Source organism: Acinonyx jubatus, chromosome D2, assembly GCF_027475565.1.
Source record: "Acinonyx jubatus isolate Ajub_Pintada_27869175 chromosome D2, VMU_Ajub_asm_v1.0, whole genome shotgun sequence".
NCBI lineage: Eukaryota > Metazoa > Chordata > Mammalia > Carnivora > Felidae > Acinonyx > Acinonyx jubatus.
In genome coordinates, this window is record NC_069393.1 from 44,411,218 (window position 1) to 44,430,267 (window position 19,050).

General features: G+C 50.1%; 1 protein-coding gene across 1 annotated transcript; it reads right to left on the bottom strand.

The window, feature by feature from the left end:
- Window positions 1–9,274: 9,274 nt before the first annotated feature.
- Window positions 9,275–15,199, bottom strand: GDF2 (growth differentiation factor 2). Its single transcript, XM_027062498.2, has 2 exons — window positions 14,599–15,199; window positions 9,275–12,026 (listed from the first exon to the last, which is right to left on the bottom strand). The coding sequence occupies exons 1-2, from the start codon at window positions 14,942–14,944 to the stop codon at window positions 11,086–11,088; spliced, it is 1,287 nt and encodes a 428-aa protein (XP_026918299.1). The 5' UTR covers window positions 14,945–15,199; the 3' UTR covers window positions 9,275–11,085.
- Between the last annotated feature and the right edge of the window lie 3,851 nt (window positions 15,200–19,050).

Genomic DNA, 19,050 nt, shown 5'->3' on the forward strand with positions numbered 1-19,050 from the left:
TTCTTGTTTCTGTAGACTAAATGTCCAAACCTTGGCTCAACGAATCAATGAGTACGTGCACTTGTTCACCTCAAGTTCACTTATCATAAGTTCACATGCACTTATGATATTTTCTTTATCATATTTTCAGTAACTTTTAAATTATCTAATAAATGTGTATTTTTTTCTGTTGTTTTTTTTTAAACCACGTAATTGATGTATAATTGACATAGATTGAACTGCCTGTATCTGAAGCATACAGTCTGGTTTTGACATGTGTATTCACCCATGGAGCTATCACCAAGATCAAGGTCATGTATATTTCCCTCTCCCTCTGTTTCTCCTGATGCCTCTTTGTTACTGACCCCTCACCCCCTTGCATTTGCCTTCTGTCACCACTGTGGGTCAGTTTTCATTTTCTAGGACTTTAAATGGGATTATAGTATGTGTACTGTTTTTTTTCCCCTGTCTTTTACTCAGCATAATGATTTTGAGGTTCGCCTATGTTGCGAGTTCACCATTAGTTTATTTATTTCATTGCTGAGTAGTAGTCCACTGTGTGCCACAATTTTTTATCCACTCACAGGTTGATGGACTCGCAGGTTGCTTCAGGTATAGAACTGTTACAAATGCAGCCGCAGTGATTGTTTAAGCAGAAGTCTCTGTATGGGTATATGTGTTTATTTGCACTAGAACAGAATATATGTCTAGCATTTTAAGAAATAACCTGTTTTCCAAAACTTAAACTTATACCAGCATCGTATGAGCCTTCTGATTCCTTCACATCAATGCCAACAATTGGTATGTGTGGTCAGACTTTTTGATTTTAGCCGTTCTAATAGGTATATAGTGGCTCCTCATTGTGATTTTAGCTGACATTTCCTTGATGACTAATGGTGTTGAGCATCTTTTTATATATTTATTGGCCATTTGTATATATTCTATGATGAAAAATCTGTTTAGGTCTTTTGCCCATGGGTTGGGGCGGAGGTATGTCTGGGAGTAGAATTGCTGGGTCATGTGGTAATTCTCTGTTTACCTTCTTGAGGAACTGCCAAACTGTTTTCCAAAGCAGCTGCACCATTTTACCTTCCTGCCAGCAACATGTGAGGGTTTTGATTTCTCCCCATCCTCATCGTCAACACTCATTCTCATCTGGCTTTTTGATACTAGCCATCCTAGTGAGTGTGAAGTAGCTTTGATTTGCATTTCTTTAGTGACTAACAATGCCCGCTATTTTTTCATATGCTTATTGGCCATTTGTACAACTTCTTTAGTGAAATGTCTCTTTGAGTCCTTTGCCTCATTTTTAAATTAGGACAGTTGTCCTTGTAGTATCGAATTACGAGGAATTTTCACATGTTTTAGGTACAAGTCCCTTATCAGATATATGATTTGCAAATAGTCCCTCCTATTCTGCGGGCTATCTTTTCACTTTCTTGATGGTGTCGTTTGAAGCACAAAAATTTTTAATTTTTTGATTATGTCCAGTTTACCTGGTTTTTCTTCTGTTGCTCTTGCTTTTGGTGTCATACCTAAGAATCCTTTGCCAAATCCATGGCCACAAAGATGTATCTTTCGGTATTCTTCAAGAGTTTTATAGTTTTAGCTCCTATATTTATTATGTCTTTGATCCATTTTGAGTTAATCTTTGTATATGATGTAAGGTAGGGGTACAACTTCATTCTTTTGCTTGTGGAAGTCCTGTTTTCCCATCACTTCCTCATTTGATCTTCAGTAGTGGACCCAAGGAACAAGATGTGTGTGTGTGTGTGTGTGTGTGTGTGTGTGTGTGTGTGGAGAGAGAGAGAGAGAGAGAGAGAGAGAGGGAAGGAGAGAGATGATTTATTTTTAAGAAATTGTCTCAGGCACTCAACTGTGCAGGATGACAAGTCTGGAATTTGTAGTGCTGGCCCCTGCAGGCTGGAAACCCAGGCAGAGTTTCTATGTTGAAGTCCTGAGGCAGAACTTCTTCTTCATCAGGAAACCTCAGTCTTTCCTCTTAAGGCCTTCAACTCATTGGATGAGTCCCACCCACATTATACAGGGTAATCTGCTTTACTTAAAGTCAACTGATAGTAAATGTTAATCACATTCACAAATACCTTCCAGCAATATCTAGACTAGTGTTTGGCCAAACAGCTTGGCACCAAGCTTTGTTGACATAAAATTAACCATCATTGTTGATATTGTGATATTGTTCCCATTTTATAGGTGAAAACACTGAGTCCTGGAGCGGTCAAAAGTCTTCTCCAAGGGCACAGTAAGTAGCTGAGTGAGAACTTGAACTGAAAACGAGCTCCAAAAAGTCATTCAGCCCTCACATCCACACGAGGCCTTTCTGTTTGTTCTGAGAACAGTCTAGGCTCAGAGAACACTTGAGTACTCTGCAAACAGGTTCCAGAAAGAACAGTTTCATTGACCACAAATACACACATACTGCAAGTGACTTGACTTTCTCTAAAACCTAAATTCCTCATTCCACTGCCCCTGAATTTTTAGCTCCAACGGTGCCCTACTTCTCACCAAATGAAGTCAGACCTAGATTTCCTCAGCCCTCTTTCTCCAGATGTCCAGAATGGCTTGGGCTCACTCCTCCATCTGTTCTCCCAAGGCCTCCAAGAACCGCACTTGCATTAGAATGGCCTCTCCTCTTTGGTGATCCTGTGAGAGTTTGCTTCATCATCTTCTATCTTCAGCTCTTAACAATGTACTGTGCTACCCTGTCTCCCCAGGACTCGGCAATTCAGGGGTTCGGCCCAGTGCACGGCCTAGCCTAACTAGTAAGGACGGCCCATCTCTGCTGGTTTTGTGCGTGTATGTGTGTGTATGTGGGTATGCACGTGTGTGCACACAGATACTTGTGTGTATTTGTGTGCTCACATTTGTGTGCATGAGATCACACTGTGCTTCTGAGCATACGCTCCTTCCTTAGGAGCACACTCTGCCCCACAGACTGACCGCATGGCCTAAAAACAAGCAGGAAGCTGGTCCACACAAGTCCGGCCCGCAAAGCCACCAGGGCAGGGCCACGCACTGTATTGCTTTTCTGTGGCTCCTGTAACAAATGACCACAAACTGAGTGGCTTAAAACAACTGAAATTTACTCCTTTTCAGTTCTGGAGGCTGGAAGCCGGAGATAAAGGTGTTGAGAGGGCCACAGTCCCTCTGGGGCCTCTAGGGGACAATGTGTTCTTCACCGTTTCCGACTTCTGGTGACTGCACCATTCCAGTCTCTGTCTCTGTGGTCACCCCCCACTCCTCCTCTTCTGTCTGCCCTCTTCCCTATCTCGTGAGAATACATGTGATTGCATTCAGGGCCCACCTGGATAACCCAGAGTATGGCCCTCCTCTTGAAATCCTTCATCACATCTTTTGCCAGTAAAGTGATAGTCCCTCTGTGCCATATATGGTCATACTCATAGGTCCTGGGGTCCATGTTCAACCCAACACAGGGCCGAGCCAGGCTTGAGATCTTATTAAGTGATGCCACAGCCCCTATGCCCTGTGTCCTCTGGGTCCTGTGCAGGGGGCCCCACTGAAGTCCGGGGTCTGTCTCTCCAAAGGACCCCTCTGCCTTTCCATCTTCCATCAGCCCTGGCTGCTGCTGTCTCCTTGGTGATGTCACGTGCTTGCTCCAAATCTCATGTCTTTTTACATCTAATTTCAATTTCTCCAAACAAATGACGTTTAATGCAAACCCTGCAAGAGGGAAAGACAAAAGTGATCAGGGGCAGAACATAGGAAGTGAAGAATTTAAAAGCAGCTCACATTCTGCCTTAATGGCAACACAATTAATAAGAACAATGGTCGTTGTTGTCTGCAGCTGGAAGGTATTTTGCAGATCTGGTGAGCAAATTCATAGTCTGTAGAAAGAATGCTTGATGGATCTTCATGGAGACGACTACCAGTGTTATGGACTTGCATTCCCTGGGTGGTCTGTAGGACAAGAAACTTCTAACGTGGGAACCCCCCTGGGGGACTGGGAGATGGCTAGTCTGCCTGTGTCAGCATTTTCAGACCCATAAATTTTTTTCCAGTGTAGCCAACATGCTGTACTTCATCCATTCTGTATATTAGGAAGGCCTAGGATTGCCCCTAGACAGGCTGCGTAGGGTAATAACTCTCACAGGCTCTTCCCATCCAGGATCCTGGATTGGTGGGTGGCCCCAGGGCCCCACCCGTAGGGACAGCTGTGCTTTTGCTGCTGGACATGTGTTTGGGATTTAGCTGGTAAGTTGGGACATACGCTTGTTTCAGCTTATTCTCAGTTTCCACCGCTTTCTGTGATTTGTGTGGCACATATCTGTCGGTAGGTTCCCACACAGCACACTGCTCACTGATGCTAGTTCACAATTTCTAAGAGAGGAGGTCTTGGTCAAACATGTTGTTAGAGTCTTGCCATGTTTTTTCAACACCTCTTCAAAGGACCAAGCTGCAGAAGGAGGTCAAGCTGCTGTTCTGTCTGTGTATGTGACAGCTTCTCCCGGTGGCACCGAGACACTATACTGTTCCGTCATGGGGTCCTGGGCAGACCTCCTGTACCCACATGCCAGCTCCGGGAGCGGCCACCTGACTGGGACCTTGTCCAGCAAAGGAAGGAGAGTCCAACACTGACATGGAAGACCTCAAACGCTCCGGGAGGTGGGGTCAGGCACGGCCTCCAGAATGTGAGCGTGACATTGGGGTCCTGAGAAGGTCACAGAACTCATATACTCACTGTCCAGCTCTATAGGCCCCTTCTATGTTTTTAGCTCTACCTGTTACCTACATCAGCACAGAACAACCCAGACAGGCCTCAAAGGTTCTTCCTCCCTAAAAAAGTGGGGAAAGAAGGAAGAGAGGGAACACTTATGTGATTTGGGGTCCATTTTGGCACTGCAGTTAGCTAAAAGAGACCTCCATGAGGAGGCCCAGAGACCCCAGGTTGGGGACTCAGGAGCATGGCCATTTCTTGGGTTCCTTCTGGAGGTGACGCTCCAGTGCTTCTCAGGCTGCATTTCTTCCCGAGAGGGTATGTGTGTGTACCTGGCATTTGCCGAGCTGGCCCCGGCTTCTACATCTTGTTGATGGGAGGTGCTTTCCTGTCAGGGAGTTAGGTGGGCAGCTGGTATGGGTCCCACCGAGCAGGCAGAAGGTGGGGCATCACCAACCATGTGAAGGGACAAAGAACTTGCTGTAAATCATATCTGAGAGTGAGGACCAATGTCAAAACCAGAGAGGAATGAGAAAATGGGCATCGTGCGTGGGTCTGTGGTGGGCAGGTGCTAGGCACTGGTGTCCAAAACCAGGAGTCTGCGAAGCAGAAAAGAGAAGGACCAGACCAGGAGAGGCATGATCGGAGGGCACGATGGTCTGGCCAGATTCTGCACACGGGGGGCTGCAGCTGGGCCCAAAGTCGACAGGTCCCAGATGGAGGTCGGCAAGGTTGGCTCCTTTCATGGATGTCACAGCATCAATAGGCATGCCTGGCTGAGGGGCTTCTGTTGAGAACTCCCAGGTCTGTAGGTGGGGAACAAACTGAGAAGGAGCCAAGGACTTGGGTCATAAAACTATAATGGTTCAAAATCCTTTTGAATAGTGTATTTTATTTTGCCCAGTATGGACATTATAAAGAAGAAAATCCTGTTACCTGTGATGTCCATCATTTCATTAAAAAGGAGGAGATGTTTGAACTGCACTTGGCTGTTGTAAACAATACTTGCTGGCCCTTAGTCTGTTTACTTGATCCTGATTGGAGAAGGCTGCTGACCCCTCATAGGCCCATGCTGGCCATACCTGTCGCGGCAAAGCCCCTCAGCCCCTATGTAGATGGCTGGCATGTCAGAGCTCTCCTGGACCGCAGGGACCCGTGAGCAGGAACAAACACTCACGGGAGGGAGCTACAGAGAGGCAGACTTGGGCCCTTGCTCAGGCATATCTTTCTGAGAACCGGAACTGCCCACTCATGAAACAGGCTGCTTGGAGGAGGGGCAGTCTTAAGTGGGAAGTGTTCCGGGAAGCTGAGGCCCATGGTGTTAGACTTCTGCCTGATTTAAAAAATAAAGAATTTCTGGAAGTTTCATTCAGTCTGATCCAATGTAAGCCACCTGTGTGCAGGGCTGCCTGCTTTGGGTATAGTCACCCGTCCCCACATGAAGGCAAGTCTGGGAAAAGCCGCACCCCTTCGTGTCAGGCTGTTCCAAACTTTCTCAGCAACATTGGATCCCCAAGGAGCTGCCATATGGATCTAATAGGCTTGCCTTTGAAAGCCTTTGATCACACACTGGAGACGCCTCTGGGCCCCCTCTGCAGGCACCAGGGAGAAGGGGGCAGGGCCAGTCCTTTCACTCGGACCCTGGGGCAAGCTCTCAGCAGCAAAGCTCAGACTCCCTGGCACATCAGAATCACATCAATGTGAAGGTCTGAAGCAGCCTCCAGGGTGTCCCTGGGACTTGGGAAATCAAGTGCACACATGCATTCAGGATCAGCTACACCAGTGTGTGAGGCCAAAAGCAGAATGGAAATGCAGGACCCTTGTTCAAAAATTATTGTGAATTTCGAGATTGCAACAGCAGAACATTAAATCAGGCAGGTCCCATGCTATTGCCCAGGCCATAGGGATACCTGTGTGCATTCTAGAGTGGGGTGAGTGCAGGTTCCCTGTGGGGAAGAGGCTGGCAGGGGCCTCTCCTCATGTCGCTTAGTGCCATCATAGCTAATGCCTGGAGCCTGCTGCAGACTGCACCCACAGAGGTGGGCTTGCCCTGGATTCCTCACTATGCCCTGCAGAAGAACTGATGTCCAGGACAGAGAGAGCTGGTCAGATGAGCTATATATGGAACCACAGCCTTGTATATTTGAGGAAAAGAGTTTCTGAGTTCAGAGGAACTCACCCGCCTGTGTTGGCCCTGCTCATATGGGAATTCAGTTGGGCTTGGAAAGAGAAAGTTGCAAGGAAGGATTGACTCAAGGATTCCTGCTTTCTCCCAATTTTGATAGAATTCCAGAAGAGGTACAAGCCACGGTGTTTCTGTTACAGGTAGGAGAGTCTGCATTGTGTGAACGGAGGTATTGATTCTTGGATTCCCCAGGAATCATGGGGATCCACCCTGGAATAAAGACAGCCAGAAGGGAAGTAGCTCGAAGCAGTTTGTGAAAGTGAAAGTATACTTTCAAGGTGGGAGAACTGGCAGGCCTTAAGGTGGCCACTGTCCTGAGGCTTTTGTGAGCTGGGTCTCAGGTCACAGACAGGGTGGTCTCTGATGGAGGTTGCTTCCAATCTTTTGGGAAACTCCTCCCACAGGGTGGGAGGTTTTTATCCATCCAAGGTTTGTACTTGAACCAGCATGGCAGCCTTCCCCCCTGGCAGGGGGCTAAAGCTGCAGTGTGAATGCATTATTGTGAGTCTAGGGGCTACACTGGGGCAGAGGTGGAAGAGGAGAACATATGTGCTACCCCTGTGGCTCTTGGTCTGTCAGCCCCAGGATGCTGGAGCCAAGAGGTCAGGATGTTGAGGGGTCTTGGAGGCCACAAAGTCAGGATATTGTGCCCCTAGGTTTCTAATGTGTAATCTACTTATCACTGTCCTTGCCTCCAGCTCCTGTCTAACTAAGTGCCTAGTCTATCATTTCGTGACCCAGCCGATAGAATGTTAATCACAGGGGACAAGTGTGTCCTTCTCCACCTTCTCCAGTCCATCGGTGCCTGACTGACCAGAGGTCTCCGCACAAGTAGCACCAGAGAGGAAGTAGCCAAGGAGGGCACAGAAGGTGGCACTTGCCCAGGAGAGCACAGGCTTTGTCTTTGCTTCTTCCTGCTAACGTGACCATGACCTTCACCATAGAGAAGGTCGTTAAGACAGAGGTCAGGGCAACAGAGTGAATTTGGGCTTAGCGTCACAACCAGGGTTCAAATCCTGGCTTTAGCAGTTCCTGGCTAGTGGCTCTGAGCAAAGTGTGAGGCCTCCAAGTGCTCCCACATTTGCAAAAGTCTTCTTCATTTGCAAAAGTCAGGATAAAAATGTCATTTATTCTGAGGTTATTGCTTGAGCCACTAAGTACAAGTCCCCAGCCCTGCCTGGTCCTCCAGGAGCCCCCCAGCCTTCCTCCCTGGCTCTTCTCCTGGCCTCTCCACGCCACCGCCATCTCTCTGTCTCTCTGTGTCTGCCTGTGGCTTTCTGCTTGACATCCCTGAACCTCTCTCTCCTCTTGCTCCTTGCCCGGAGAGTAGGTCACACGAGGAACAGGGGACGGCCCGTCAGCCCTGCAACTGGTCATCTCACTGGGTTTCAGCTTCTTCATATGTGTGGTAGCGGTAATATTACCACCCAGATATGACAAAAATGAACGCGCTTTAGGACACGTTAAAAATGCAGTACTAAGGGTGCTGGTCGTTAGGCAGAGGGCTAACTGTCCGCATAATGGAGTGTCCAGAGGATGGCGCTGTTGCATTTTGTTCTCTGGCCTGGGGTGAAGAAAGCTTTGGGGAATCTGGTGGGAAGAATAACCCAGGGAGGTGGAAGCCAGACAGCATTTCTTGGGGACGCTCCTTGCAAGTTCTTTTCCCTGCACATCCGTCCAAGTCAGTTTGTCCTGAGCCACAGCCCACGGCAGCCCTCTGAGAGTGACCGAGGTCAGAGGCTCTCAGGCCTTGCCTCCTGAAGACTTGGTGGCACATGCAGTGACAAGACACCTCAGACAAGAGGTGAGCAGGTCCCCACGCCGAGCCCAAAAGACCCACGAGACGGAAGCACTGTAGTGCTCTTCAGAGCAGGAAGATCAGAGCCGGAGCATCAAGAGAGGGGACAAAAGGGGTGCCACTAGAGTCAAGCCTTCACGGATGGTGACTTGGGCTCTGCAGCTGGAAGTGAGGTGGCCAGGCAGCCGGCTGAGGGCATCGCCAGGGAGTGGCCCTGGGAGCGGGCTGGAGCTTGGCATCTGAGCGGGCACATACTGGGAGCCGATGCTGGAATAGTGGAGCAGGGCCCAGGCCGCTGGGCAGGGGTGACTCATGGCCCAGACCTCCCTCCCCTGACATGGGGGAAGTGAGGGACGGCATGGGGCTAACTGCTGCCTGCTTGCAAACATCTGCTTTCTCACACACCCACACACATGCCCGTATATGGACACGTCCACTCTCCCTGCAGACAGAGACGCTGCCCACACCTGTCCACTCGCCACCGTGGCAACTCTGTCTCCATGCCCTTCTCCTCTGCCCCCCACCCAGGGAAAGAAGGGCCTGTGGGGAGGGGTGGTGAGGGTATGGCATTGAGGAGTCGTCAAACCCAGGTCTCAGATTCAGGAAAAGTCCACAGTTTAGACGTTTGACTTTATTTCCAAGTGAAACTTTGATGCAGGCACAGAATACACCGCCAGGACTAAAAGATGTTCCCCATCCATCTTTATGATTGAGCAACGTTGTCGTACCAGGAATTAGTACTTTCTGTAACTCCAGTAATTAATTGTATTTAAATTAATTAATTTGCATTCATTATGTTAAAGCTCTTCATTAGTTCCTTGTAAACATCTGGCACAAATCACTTTTTAAAAAAATATACTGAGAGCTTCAACCAGTGGGAATGGCCTGGGCCTCTCTAGGCCTCTTATAGGCTCTGCCTCTGGCCAGCGGTCAGAAGGGCCATGGAGTGGAATCTTCACCACCTCTAGACTCTTCCTCACTCCACCCCATTCCATGTGTGGCCTCCAGAGTCAGAGAAGAGAATGAAACTCAGAAGAAATGGAAACTCTGTCCCGTCTTGGGGTCAATGGGGGCTGAGTCCAGTCCTGAGGCCCAAGCCCAGGACAGAGCTGAACACACACTGCTCGAGGAAGCCGGCAGGTGCAGGCAGAGCTGGATGTGGCCACTAAGGACCTGAGTTCTTCAGTGGCTGGGAACCCTCCCCCAGGAAGGCTGGACATCATCACTTGAACACGTCACCAAGGAGTAAAAATAGGGACATTGCAAATACCAAAGCAAGAACGCATTTATTCCAACAAATGCAAATCCAGGTCCTGTCTCCCACGGAGTCCTTGTGGGAGGGCAGCCCACAGATGTGTTCTGCTGGTGAGCTGGTTATGCTGAGTAAATTAACTGCAGAGATGCGGGCCGTAGGCTGCCCCATCCCTTGGGGTAAATTGTGCCTGCTCCTCCCAAACCATCTCAGAGTCTGAGTTTATGGGCAGCCGGTGGCCCCGTGTGAACCGCTGGCTGTGCAAGCATCATGCCACTGGGTCCAAGCACCTGCAGCTGTGGTACAAGCTACTACCCGAGGGCTTCTGTCATGCCCTCTTTCCATCCTGCAGATGGTTTTGGGGGTAGTGTTTAGTGGCTCAAGGGTCATCTTAAAAAGCACTGGGCCACTGATACAACACAGGCACCAGCAGTCAGAATGTGCTCCGGATGCTCCAAGCAACCCAGTCACCCGGGTGGGTACTGGCCAGGGCTGAGCCCAGCTTGCCCCTCAATGCCTGCCTCCCGGCATCTAATTGTTCTTCAGCTGAAAGGTGACCTGATAAACTTTGATGGGATATTTGAGAAGCTCCTGGGTTTTGGTGGCCGACAGACCGATGGAGACCTATGGGTTGGAATCATTCATGCCTTTGACCGGTATTACTTGAACTGCATTTTGGTTTCTGCATGTGTAAGCTGGGACTCGTCACACCCATCTCACTGGGTTGTGGGAATCTGTGAAGTGATGGGTGTAGAGCACATAGCTGTCCCTGTCCCCTTCACTCCCTGAAGTTACTGGAATGCACCCCGTCCTTCTTGTCTCCATAAATCTCTGCCCCATCTGTCTGTACTCCTCTGCCTCCCTTTTGTTCTTTTCTGCTGGCTCTGGATTATTTTTCTACTGTCACCTTTTGGTTGTCTCCCCGAGCACCCCAACAATCCTTCTAGGCTTTCCTCTTCTCCTAAGCTCTCACCCCCAGCCCCTTGCTATTGTCTTCCCCTGAAGCTGGACCCAGTGGTGTATGCGTGGGCAGGCTTTTACCTCTAGGATGTGGCAGCTTCCTTTCCTTCTTCAGGCTGGCATGCAGACAGACTTAGTCCCTGTCATGCCCAGAGGGACACAGGACCTCTCAGCAGGACCCCTCCACCCTGTCTCCCCCTGCCTGCAGGCCGGCACTACCTGCACCCACACTCTGCCACGCTCATCCCTTCGTAGTGGTACTTGAGGGTGGGGACCCCCATGTCATCCTTGTAGAGGATGGAGATGGGGCTCAGTTTGGTGGGCACGCAGCAGGCCTTGCCCACTTTCATGGGGAACTTGAGATGCACCAGGGTCTGCACAATGGCGTGCTTCGTGGGGGTCACGTCATCAGCCAGGGGGAAGAAGCAGCCCCCTTTACATTCGTACGCATCATACTCCTTGGGTGCAATGATCCAGCTGTCCCAGCCGATGTCCTCGAAGTTCACCCTCAGGGAGGTCTTCTGACAGTGGTTGTTGGCCCCGGCACTTCTCTTCCGTCTGGCTAAAGATGACCCTGTGGCCTTGTGACCTTCCCCATCCTCATCCTTGTTGTCCCCTGCTTCTGCCGGACCATTCTTGGACAACTTCTTGAGCACACTCTCCTGTTCATGGCCAATCATCTCCCTGAGCTCCAGCCTGGTCTCTTTGGTCCCATTGCTGCGGTCATTGGAGAAGACGACGAAGAAGGGCAGGTTTTTGGGGCCTGGGGGGACACTGATATCCAGCTTGTCACAGCCCTTCCTGTGACTCTCCACAGTCACTTCCAGTTTATTTTTGCTCTTGGTGGAGTCTGCTCTGGCCCACCGCTTCACGGCACTGGAGACCTCAAAGGTCTCCCAGCCTTCATCCCGAATGTCCTGGGACACCAGGAATGTCTTGGTTCCCGTAGAAGCATCCCAGGCATCTGCTCCATCCAGAACATCATAAATGGCCATGTTGCCTTTCAACTCATGTGAAGAATCTCCGTGGTTTTGACAGGAGGCATAGAGTCGGAGCTCAGCCCTGGTGATCTGCTCATGCCTGGGAATGGAGATGTTGAAGAGCAAGATGTGCTTCTGGAAGGGAAACTCTTCCGTGGCCGCAAGAGAGACAGCATCTGAAATGCAGGCACACAGTCAGCGATGGGCATCTTTCATTACACCAAAACAGACTCATGGCTCGTGTCAAAGGGCACCCAAGATGACATTGACCGATTCTACCAAACCTTTATTGGGTTTCACCTAAGCCCTTAATGTAGAAGAGAATTTTCAAAGTTACATTTAGGATCTTCCAAAGAAAACCAGAGGCAGGAAAGCCTTGCATTGGAGTTCATGGGTCCAACTCTTTAGTAAGCATCTAGTCAGTGCCCAGCCTTGCACTACAAGCTTTGCCTTCTATATTTCACTTTGCTTTTCTCACTAACCCTGCAAGGGTCTAATTATTATTCCACTTTTACAGATGTGGAGACTGGTATTTAGAATGTTTAACTGCCAAGCGAACACATCTTGTAAAGCTCTTCACTTTAAAAAAAAAAAAAAAGAAAGAACCAAATAACATAGCAAAGCACATTGTCAGCCTCAGAGTGCAGATCCTGAGTGTATGATGTTAAAGGAGACACCCTGGGAGGGGGCGGTGAATTTCCAACATCAAGACAATGTTAAAAATCTGAGCGTTTAAATAGTATAGAAATCATTTAGAATTGTAATTTCTGAGCAAAGTTAAAGTGGATTTTTTTATGTTTGAGGGAAAAAGAAAACATATTAGCCTCCACTGCTGTGTCACAGTAGGCAAAAACAGGGCTTGCCTTTTAGCTACACAATGATGTCCATGTCCAACCTCTCCTGGCTGATGCACAGCCGTCAGGACATCTCTATTATGCCGTGGCTCAGTCACAAACATGAGACCACAGCATGCTTCGGTGATATCCAGCGGTGTCTGACAGGCCAAAGTGCTAATCCAGACCTTGCCCTTTCCTAGGCTTGTGACCTTGGAGGAGTCCCGCGTCTCTCTGGGCCTCCGTTTCTTCATCTGTAGAATGGGGCTCATCCTACCTGCCTTCCAAGGTTGGTGTGAGGCTTCCGCAAGAGGGCACATGGAACTTACGGACACAGTCCCTGCCTCAGAGCTGATGCTCAATCAATCTTTCGCCGCCTTCCCAGACCCTCCTCCCCAACACGCGTTCCCCCCTCAAAGCATGTGGCCCCTCACCCAATGTGGCTGTGCCATTCTAGCTCCCGCAGAACGTGTGAACGTGTGAACGGGCTCTTCCCGCAGAAGAGCGAACGGGCTCTATGAGCATCAATGCCCTACCGTGCTCTTATTGTGGCATGCTTTGCAGACGGCTGTGGGACCACATCACACATCTAGAAAACAAACACCCTCCCCACCTGAGCTGCACGTGGACCATCTGTAAACGGAAGCATACCTGCCCTCCACAGGAGTGCTGGCCACAGGCAGGGCTGGGATCGAGTCAGAACACTCGTTTTGGGGGCATGGACAATGCTGGGCGGGGGAGGGGATGGTAACGGAGATGGCTCCAAATGCTGGACTCCCAGATTCTGGGATTTGGTGATGAGATCCAGCCGAAGAAGCTCAGCCTTCTCCTAAAGCGCAGGTTACAGGCACGCCCCATGGGGACGGTGAGGTGCTGGCAGCATCTGGGTGACCCGCACATTGTAGTTTTTAAAATGAAGCCAATATTTTAAAAATCAGGCAAGTTCACATGAAATCTAGATTATTCTTCTTCTTTGGGGCAATCAGGAAACGCAGCACTGCTGGGCATGTATCATGACTCTCGCGTCCTTTAGACGGGGCATGAGCTCTGCAGGCGGGCAGGTCTGGCCTACCATGGTCCTGGGCAAGGCCTGTTAGGGGTTGGCAGGGGTCAAGTCTTAGAGGAGAGAGGCCGCGTGTGCCTGGCTGTTCGGAGAAACAGCAGAGACAGGAAAAGCCTGAGCTTTGTAGGCAGGTGGGGCCTGGGTCAGAATGCAGCTGCTGAACCACTGTGTGACCCGGGTAAGTTCCCTCAGCATCTGCAAGCCTTGGCTTCCTTCCCTGCTCACAAGATCATCTCACCTATGTCACGGCCATTAGTGGACACGAGCCCTAAGTCGATGTTTGTTATCTTCCAGTCCTATTAAAGCAGGCAAATCATTTTGTATTTAGAAAATAAGAAAGCTGTCCTCTGATGTTTCTCTCACAAAAATTGATCAGACTTGTAGATACTTTTTGGTGGGACAGAAATAGCCATTCTTTCAGAGTTAAAAAAGACAGCACTTGGGTGAGGCTAAATAAATTGTCTGTTTCAAAGTAGGAAGGGGACATAAAGGAAGGGGAAGAGGAGAGGGATGGAAGAAAGGGAGCTGGCATTCGGGGGCACCTAATGTGTTAAACGTGGCACCGGGCCCAGGGAGGGAGAACCTTCTACAGCAGAGCTGTCCAGGAGGACTTTCTGCAGCGATGGACGGGACCCGTTTCACACTCGGCACTGTCCTATAAGGTAGCCATTAGCCACACATGACCATTGAGCTCTTGAATTGAAGACAGCGAACTAAATTATTAATTTTATTTCATTTTAATTTATTTAAATAGAAATGCAAAGAGCCTCGTGGGTCCAGTGGCCACCGTACTGGGCAGTGCAGCCGTGACCCCTGAGTCCCCCCGGGGTGCCCCGGCGGAGCCGACTCTACCTTCCACGCTGAAGCTGCGCACGATGTTGGATGCGGGGGTGGTCGACTTGTCCGTGGTGTATCTGTTGTACAGGTCGATCATGTACTGCGGTGGCTCCGCTCGGGTTTTGTCCTGGGAAGGGACCCCGCTCAGGTTGAGGTTACGCAGGAAATCCACCTTCATGTTCTCCAGAAACATCCTCAGGTCTAAGGTGCCTCCCTCCCGCTCGCCTCCGGGCCCCCCTAGCAAGCGGTGGGCGTCTCCCCCCGCGGGCGCGCGCCCCCGGCTCTCCAGCGGCTTCCCCTGCACGGAGCAGGCCAGCAGGGAGAGCACGGGCAGGGCCACCCATAGTGCCCCGCAGCACATCTTGGGACGGCGCTGTCGCCCTGGACAGGAGACTGCGGGCGGCCGCCGGGGGTGTTAGCGGGCGCGGGGAGGAGCCCAAAAGGAGCGCGCCCGCATTTTCTTGCCTCTGCACGGAACCCCCGGGCCGGCTCACAGGCTCTCAGCCGCAGTCCCTGGAGTGGCCTCTGCGCGCTCTTATCTGGCCCTCGATGCTGCGCTCCCACCTCTTATCTAAGCGAGCTCTCCGTTAATGAAGGCTCTATAAACATCTGACAAACACGCAGGGCTTGTGGGAAGCCCACGGCCTGCTGCAGAGAATCTGAACTTCTCCGTGGGGTTATCGCCCCCTTAATTAGGATCCTCTCTCATTTCCTTGCCAGCTCCGTTCAGAAGAATCTAGAGACAGGGTGACCCAGGCTCCATCTCCAGGGCCACAGAAACAATTCGGGAAACAGAGAAGACCAAAAAGTCCTCCAAATATAGAAACAACACAAAACTCCCAGAAGACTTCCACAAGAGAAGTGGTGGGTGGGGTGGGTGGCTGAGCGGGGTGGCCCAGGGTCAGTGGGAGGCGGGCTCCCTACAGAGCACATGTGTGCCTGTGTGTGTGTCTGGAGAGCCCGGTGTCCGCGTTGTCGTCTGTCAAGTGAGATCCCTGAACATTAGGGATCAGGGAGGATGGAGGCTTTGGACCTCTGAGAGGAGGGTTCAAACCCTGGCTCCCTCATATACCACCCACTAGTGTCACATCACCTCTATGACCCTGGGGTCCAGAAAAGAATTGTGAGGAATCTAAGATGATTCTATGCTAAACATCATGGCACCATCTGTTGGGTGGCCACATTCTGGCTGCTACTTCCCTGTGCTTCCCCGGCCTGCCCTCCGGGGACACCACACCCACCGTGAGACCTGTTGCCCAAGCCCCAGAAGTGCTCTGTGCCTGGGCTTGGGGGGCTCCTTGCTCACGTCAATTGGGCCACACTCATCAGCCAGGAGAGGTGTGCAGTCTGGGGAGAGGCAGGGAGGCAGGGAAGCCCTGAGACTAGCATATGCCTAGGAGACGTCCCCCTGGCCCCAGGAGGCCAAGGTCCCAGGGTCTGTGTAATTGTAAGAGCATCGTGCCCACACGTAGGCTCTGTTCATTTCCATTATGTGTGGCATTGACCAAGGTAAGGAATGGGGATAGTTAACAATCTTGGGGGCCTATTCTGAGGGGTATTTGAACACGAAGTTTTTCCATGCTGGCAGGACTCCTGGAGAGAGGTAGCACTGAGCTGAGTAGCTTCAGGAAGACGTAGGAGGGGCCTCGGCAGGCCAGCTGGCGGAGGTCGGAGATCCCAGTGTGTGCCCAGTGTTCTTCCCACCCCTAATGGGGGCAGGGTGAAACCAAGAGCCTCAGAGTTGCCGGGCCTGAACAGAACTTGCTGTCCCCATCCTCTGGGGACACTGTCAAAGGAGGGTGGACGGGAAGGGGTGCAGCTTCAGAAGTACTGCTTGGAGAGGGGGCAGGAAGCACACTGGGCGTTGAGCCAGCTCAGTGCAAGAACTCCCTGGGGCGGGGAAAGGATGACGGGGTGTGGAGCCTAAAAATGGAGCTGCAGCAAAGAAGGCCTGGGAGGAGCTGGGAAGTGAGCCAGGCGTCCCCCATGGTGCTCCAGTTCCTGGAGGTAGCCCAGAATCAGGTCCCATTCAAGAGGGGGAGCCGAAGGACACACGGGTGTGGCCTGAATGTGGGTCAGGGGAGCGTAAGGGGCTGCTATCTGATGTTTTCTTAAAAGCATGGTAGGTTTTATTTTCTGATTATCCCAGTAGTACATAGTGCAGATAATTGGGGGAATGCAAAACATGAAGAAGGAAATAAAAATAACCAAACGTCTCCCTGACCAGTGATGCCCACAGTTAATATTTTGAAATAGAGGATATGCAGCTCCACAATCCTCTATCTACAACCCTTTCGGCGAGGAGTGTTTTGAGATTCTGAGATTTTTCAGATTTTGGAAATTCGGTATGGCACATATACCGTACTATCCCAATGGGGTTGGAGATAATACCTTATAACCAAATACATTAACATTTCTGCAGTGACACAAATAAAAACACACATATCCATTCAATTCACGTTTTGCCAGGAAAAGAGCTAAAAGGAGCTTCAGGTTTTCTGATAGTTTTGGATTTGGGATCTCAAATAAAGGACTGTGGACCTGTTTACATATGGGGTCACCACATGTGCCCATGGAGGCTGCACATGAGCCCTGCCCGGAGGCACTGGTCACATAGACGGTAATGTGGATGATGCCCCCAGAGCGGTGCAAAGCAACATGGCTGGGTATTTCTGGAATGCTCTGCCCAACAGACTCAGGGTATCAATATATCCATATGTCGTTTGTTGTTTTTAACTAATTGTATCAAGCCTCCTGATCCATGTTATCAGGAAGTCTGATCCGTTGCCTACATTGTCCAAGTGTGCTATAGGTTTATTTAGTTCAAATGAGGTGGAGGTAGATGGTATCAGTCCAGCCTCTTAATGCCAGAAGTGGTTGGGGAGAAAGGGCTCCTAGCAGGTCCCAGCTGCTGTGGCTTCTCAATGACACCTGGTTTTGTTGTTGGGGGTGGGTCCCACACATCTAAGAGCTGCTTGAGCACAGCTGCTGGGATGCCCTGGCTGGTTCTGCCCAGATCTCCGTGATGTCCTCTTTTGGGCACCAAGATAACAGACTTCTCAAGCACACTCCCCGGCTTACCATTTTTCAGAAGGTAGGTGGCTGGGGTGAGAGAAGAAGCTGTCCATGGCCACATTCTGATCCCATTCTGCTCTCACACAGATCTCTAGGTTCTTGTAGGGAGCCTGGGTCACCAGCTCCGACTCCCACTTTCCTCAAGGTGGTGTGAATTCAGAGACCTTGTTACCTTTTTGTGCAAATGAGCCTTGGTCCAGCTGGACAGATCCCCCTAACTCTGTGCCTTAGGGAACAAGGTTTGGGTCTCATTCTGTCTTTCCCAACAGATGCAGGGATCCTCATGCAAAAGGACCCCCTCCCTCTCCTGCCACCAGTCAGGCCTCAGGCTGCCTTAATTGAACCACAAAAGATAGTATTTACCCTTCTTCTCCCAGTTTTCTCCTCCCCCAAATAGAGTACCATATGGCCCAGCAATTCCACTTTTGTGTATATACCCAAAAGAATGGAAAGCAAGGTCTCAAAGAGATATTTGTATGCCTACGTTCATTCATAGCAGCATTAGTCACATAGCCAAAAGGGTTGAAGCATTCCTAGTGTCCCCTGGTGGAGGAATGGATAAAGAAAGTATGGTACACACATATGATGGAATATTATTCAGCCTTAAAAAGGAAGGGAATTCTGGCACATGCCACAACGTGGATGAAATTTTAAGACATGCCGAATGAAGCAAGCCAGTCACAAAAGGACAAATGTTGCGTGACTGCACTCACAGCCAAATGCATAGAGACAGAAAGTAGCATGGTGGTTGCCAGGGGCTGGGTGGAGGGGCACTGGGATGTTATTGACTATTGGGTACGGAGTTCTAGTTTTGCAAGATGAAAAGCGTTCTGAGGAGGGATGGTGCTGTTGGTTACATAATAATGTGAATGTACCAAATACCACGGAGTTGCCAATGGTAAATTTTAGGATATGTATATTTTACCACAATTTGAAAAAGGAATTTAAAAAAGTATATCATTTAGAGTTCCTTTTCTCGTAGACTACAGACTGTTAGACCAAACAGGTTTAAACAACATGGATTACGGCTAACGAAAGCTGCAAAGTCCAGGGAAGCTTTGACTTAGCACAGTCTGGTCTAGAGTCTAGGCAAAGTTGTAATAATGTTAGAGCTGCCTTCCACTGTGTGGTCTTCACCCTCTGCCTCTCTGTTTTGGCAAGTTGACAGCAACAGGTCTGCATCCTGGGGAGGAGGGAAAAAGGAGGGGAAGGGAGAAAAAGCCCAACCGGAAGTCCCAGTTAGTCTCTTGGTGGCTTCTTGGTCCTGATTGGGTCATCTGCCCATGCCTTAGCCAATCATTGCGACGAGGGGAATCTAATGCCCTGATTGGCTTAGGTGGGGGTGATGCCGCTGGTGGCAAGGAATGAAAGATTGAAATAATTCCCCCAGAG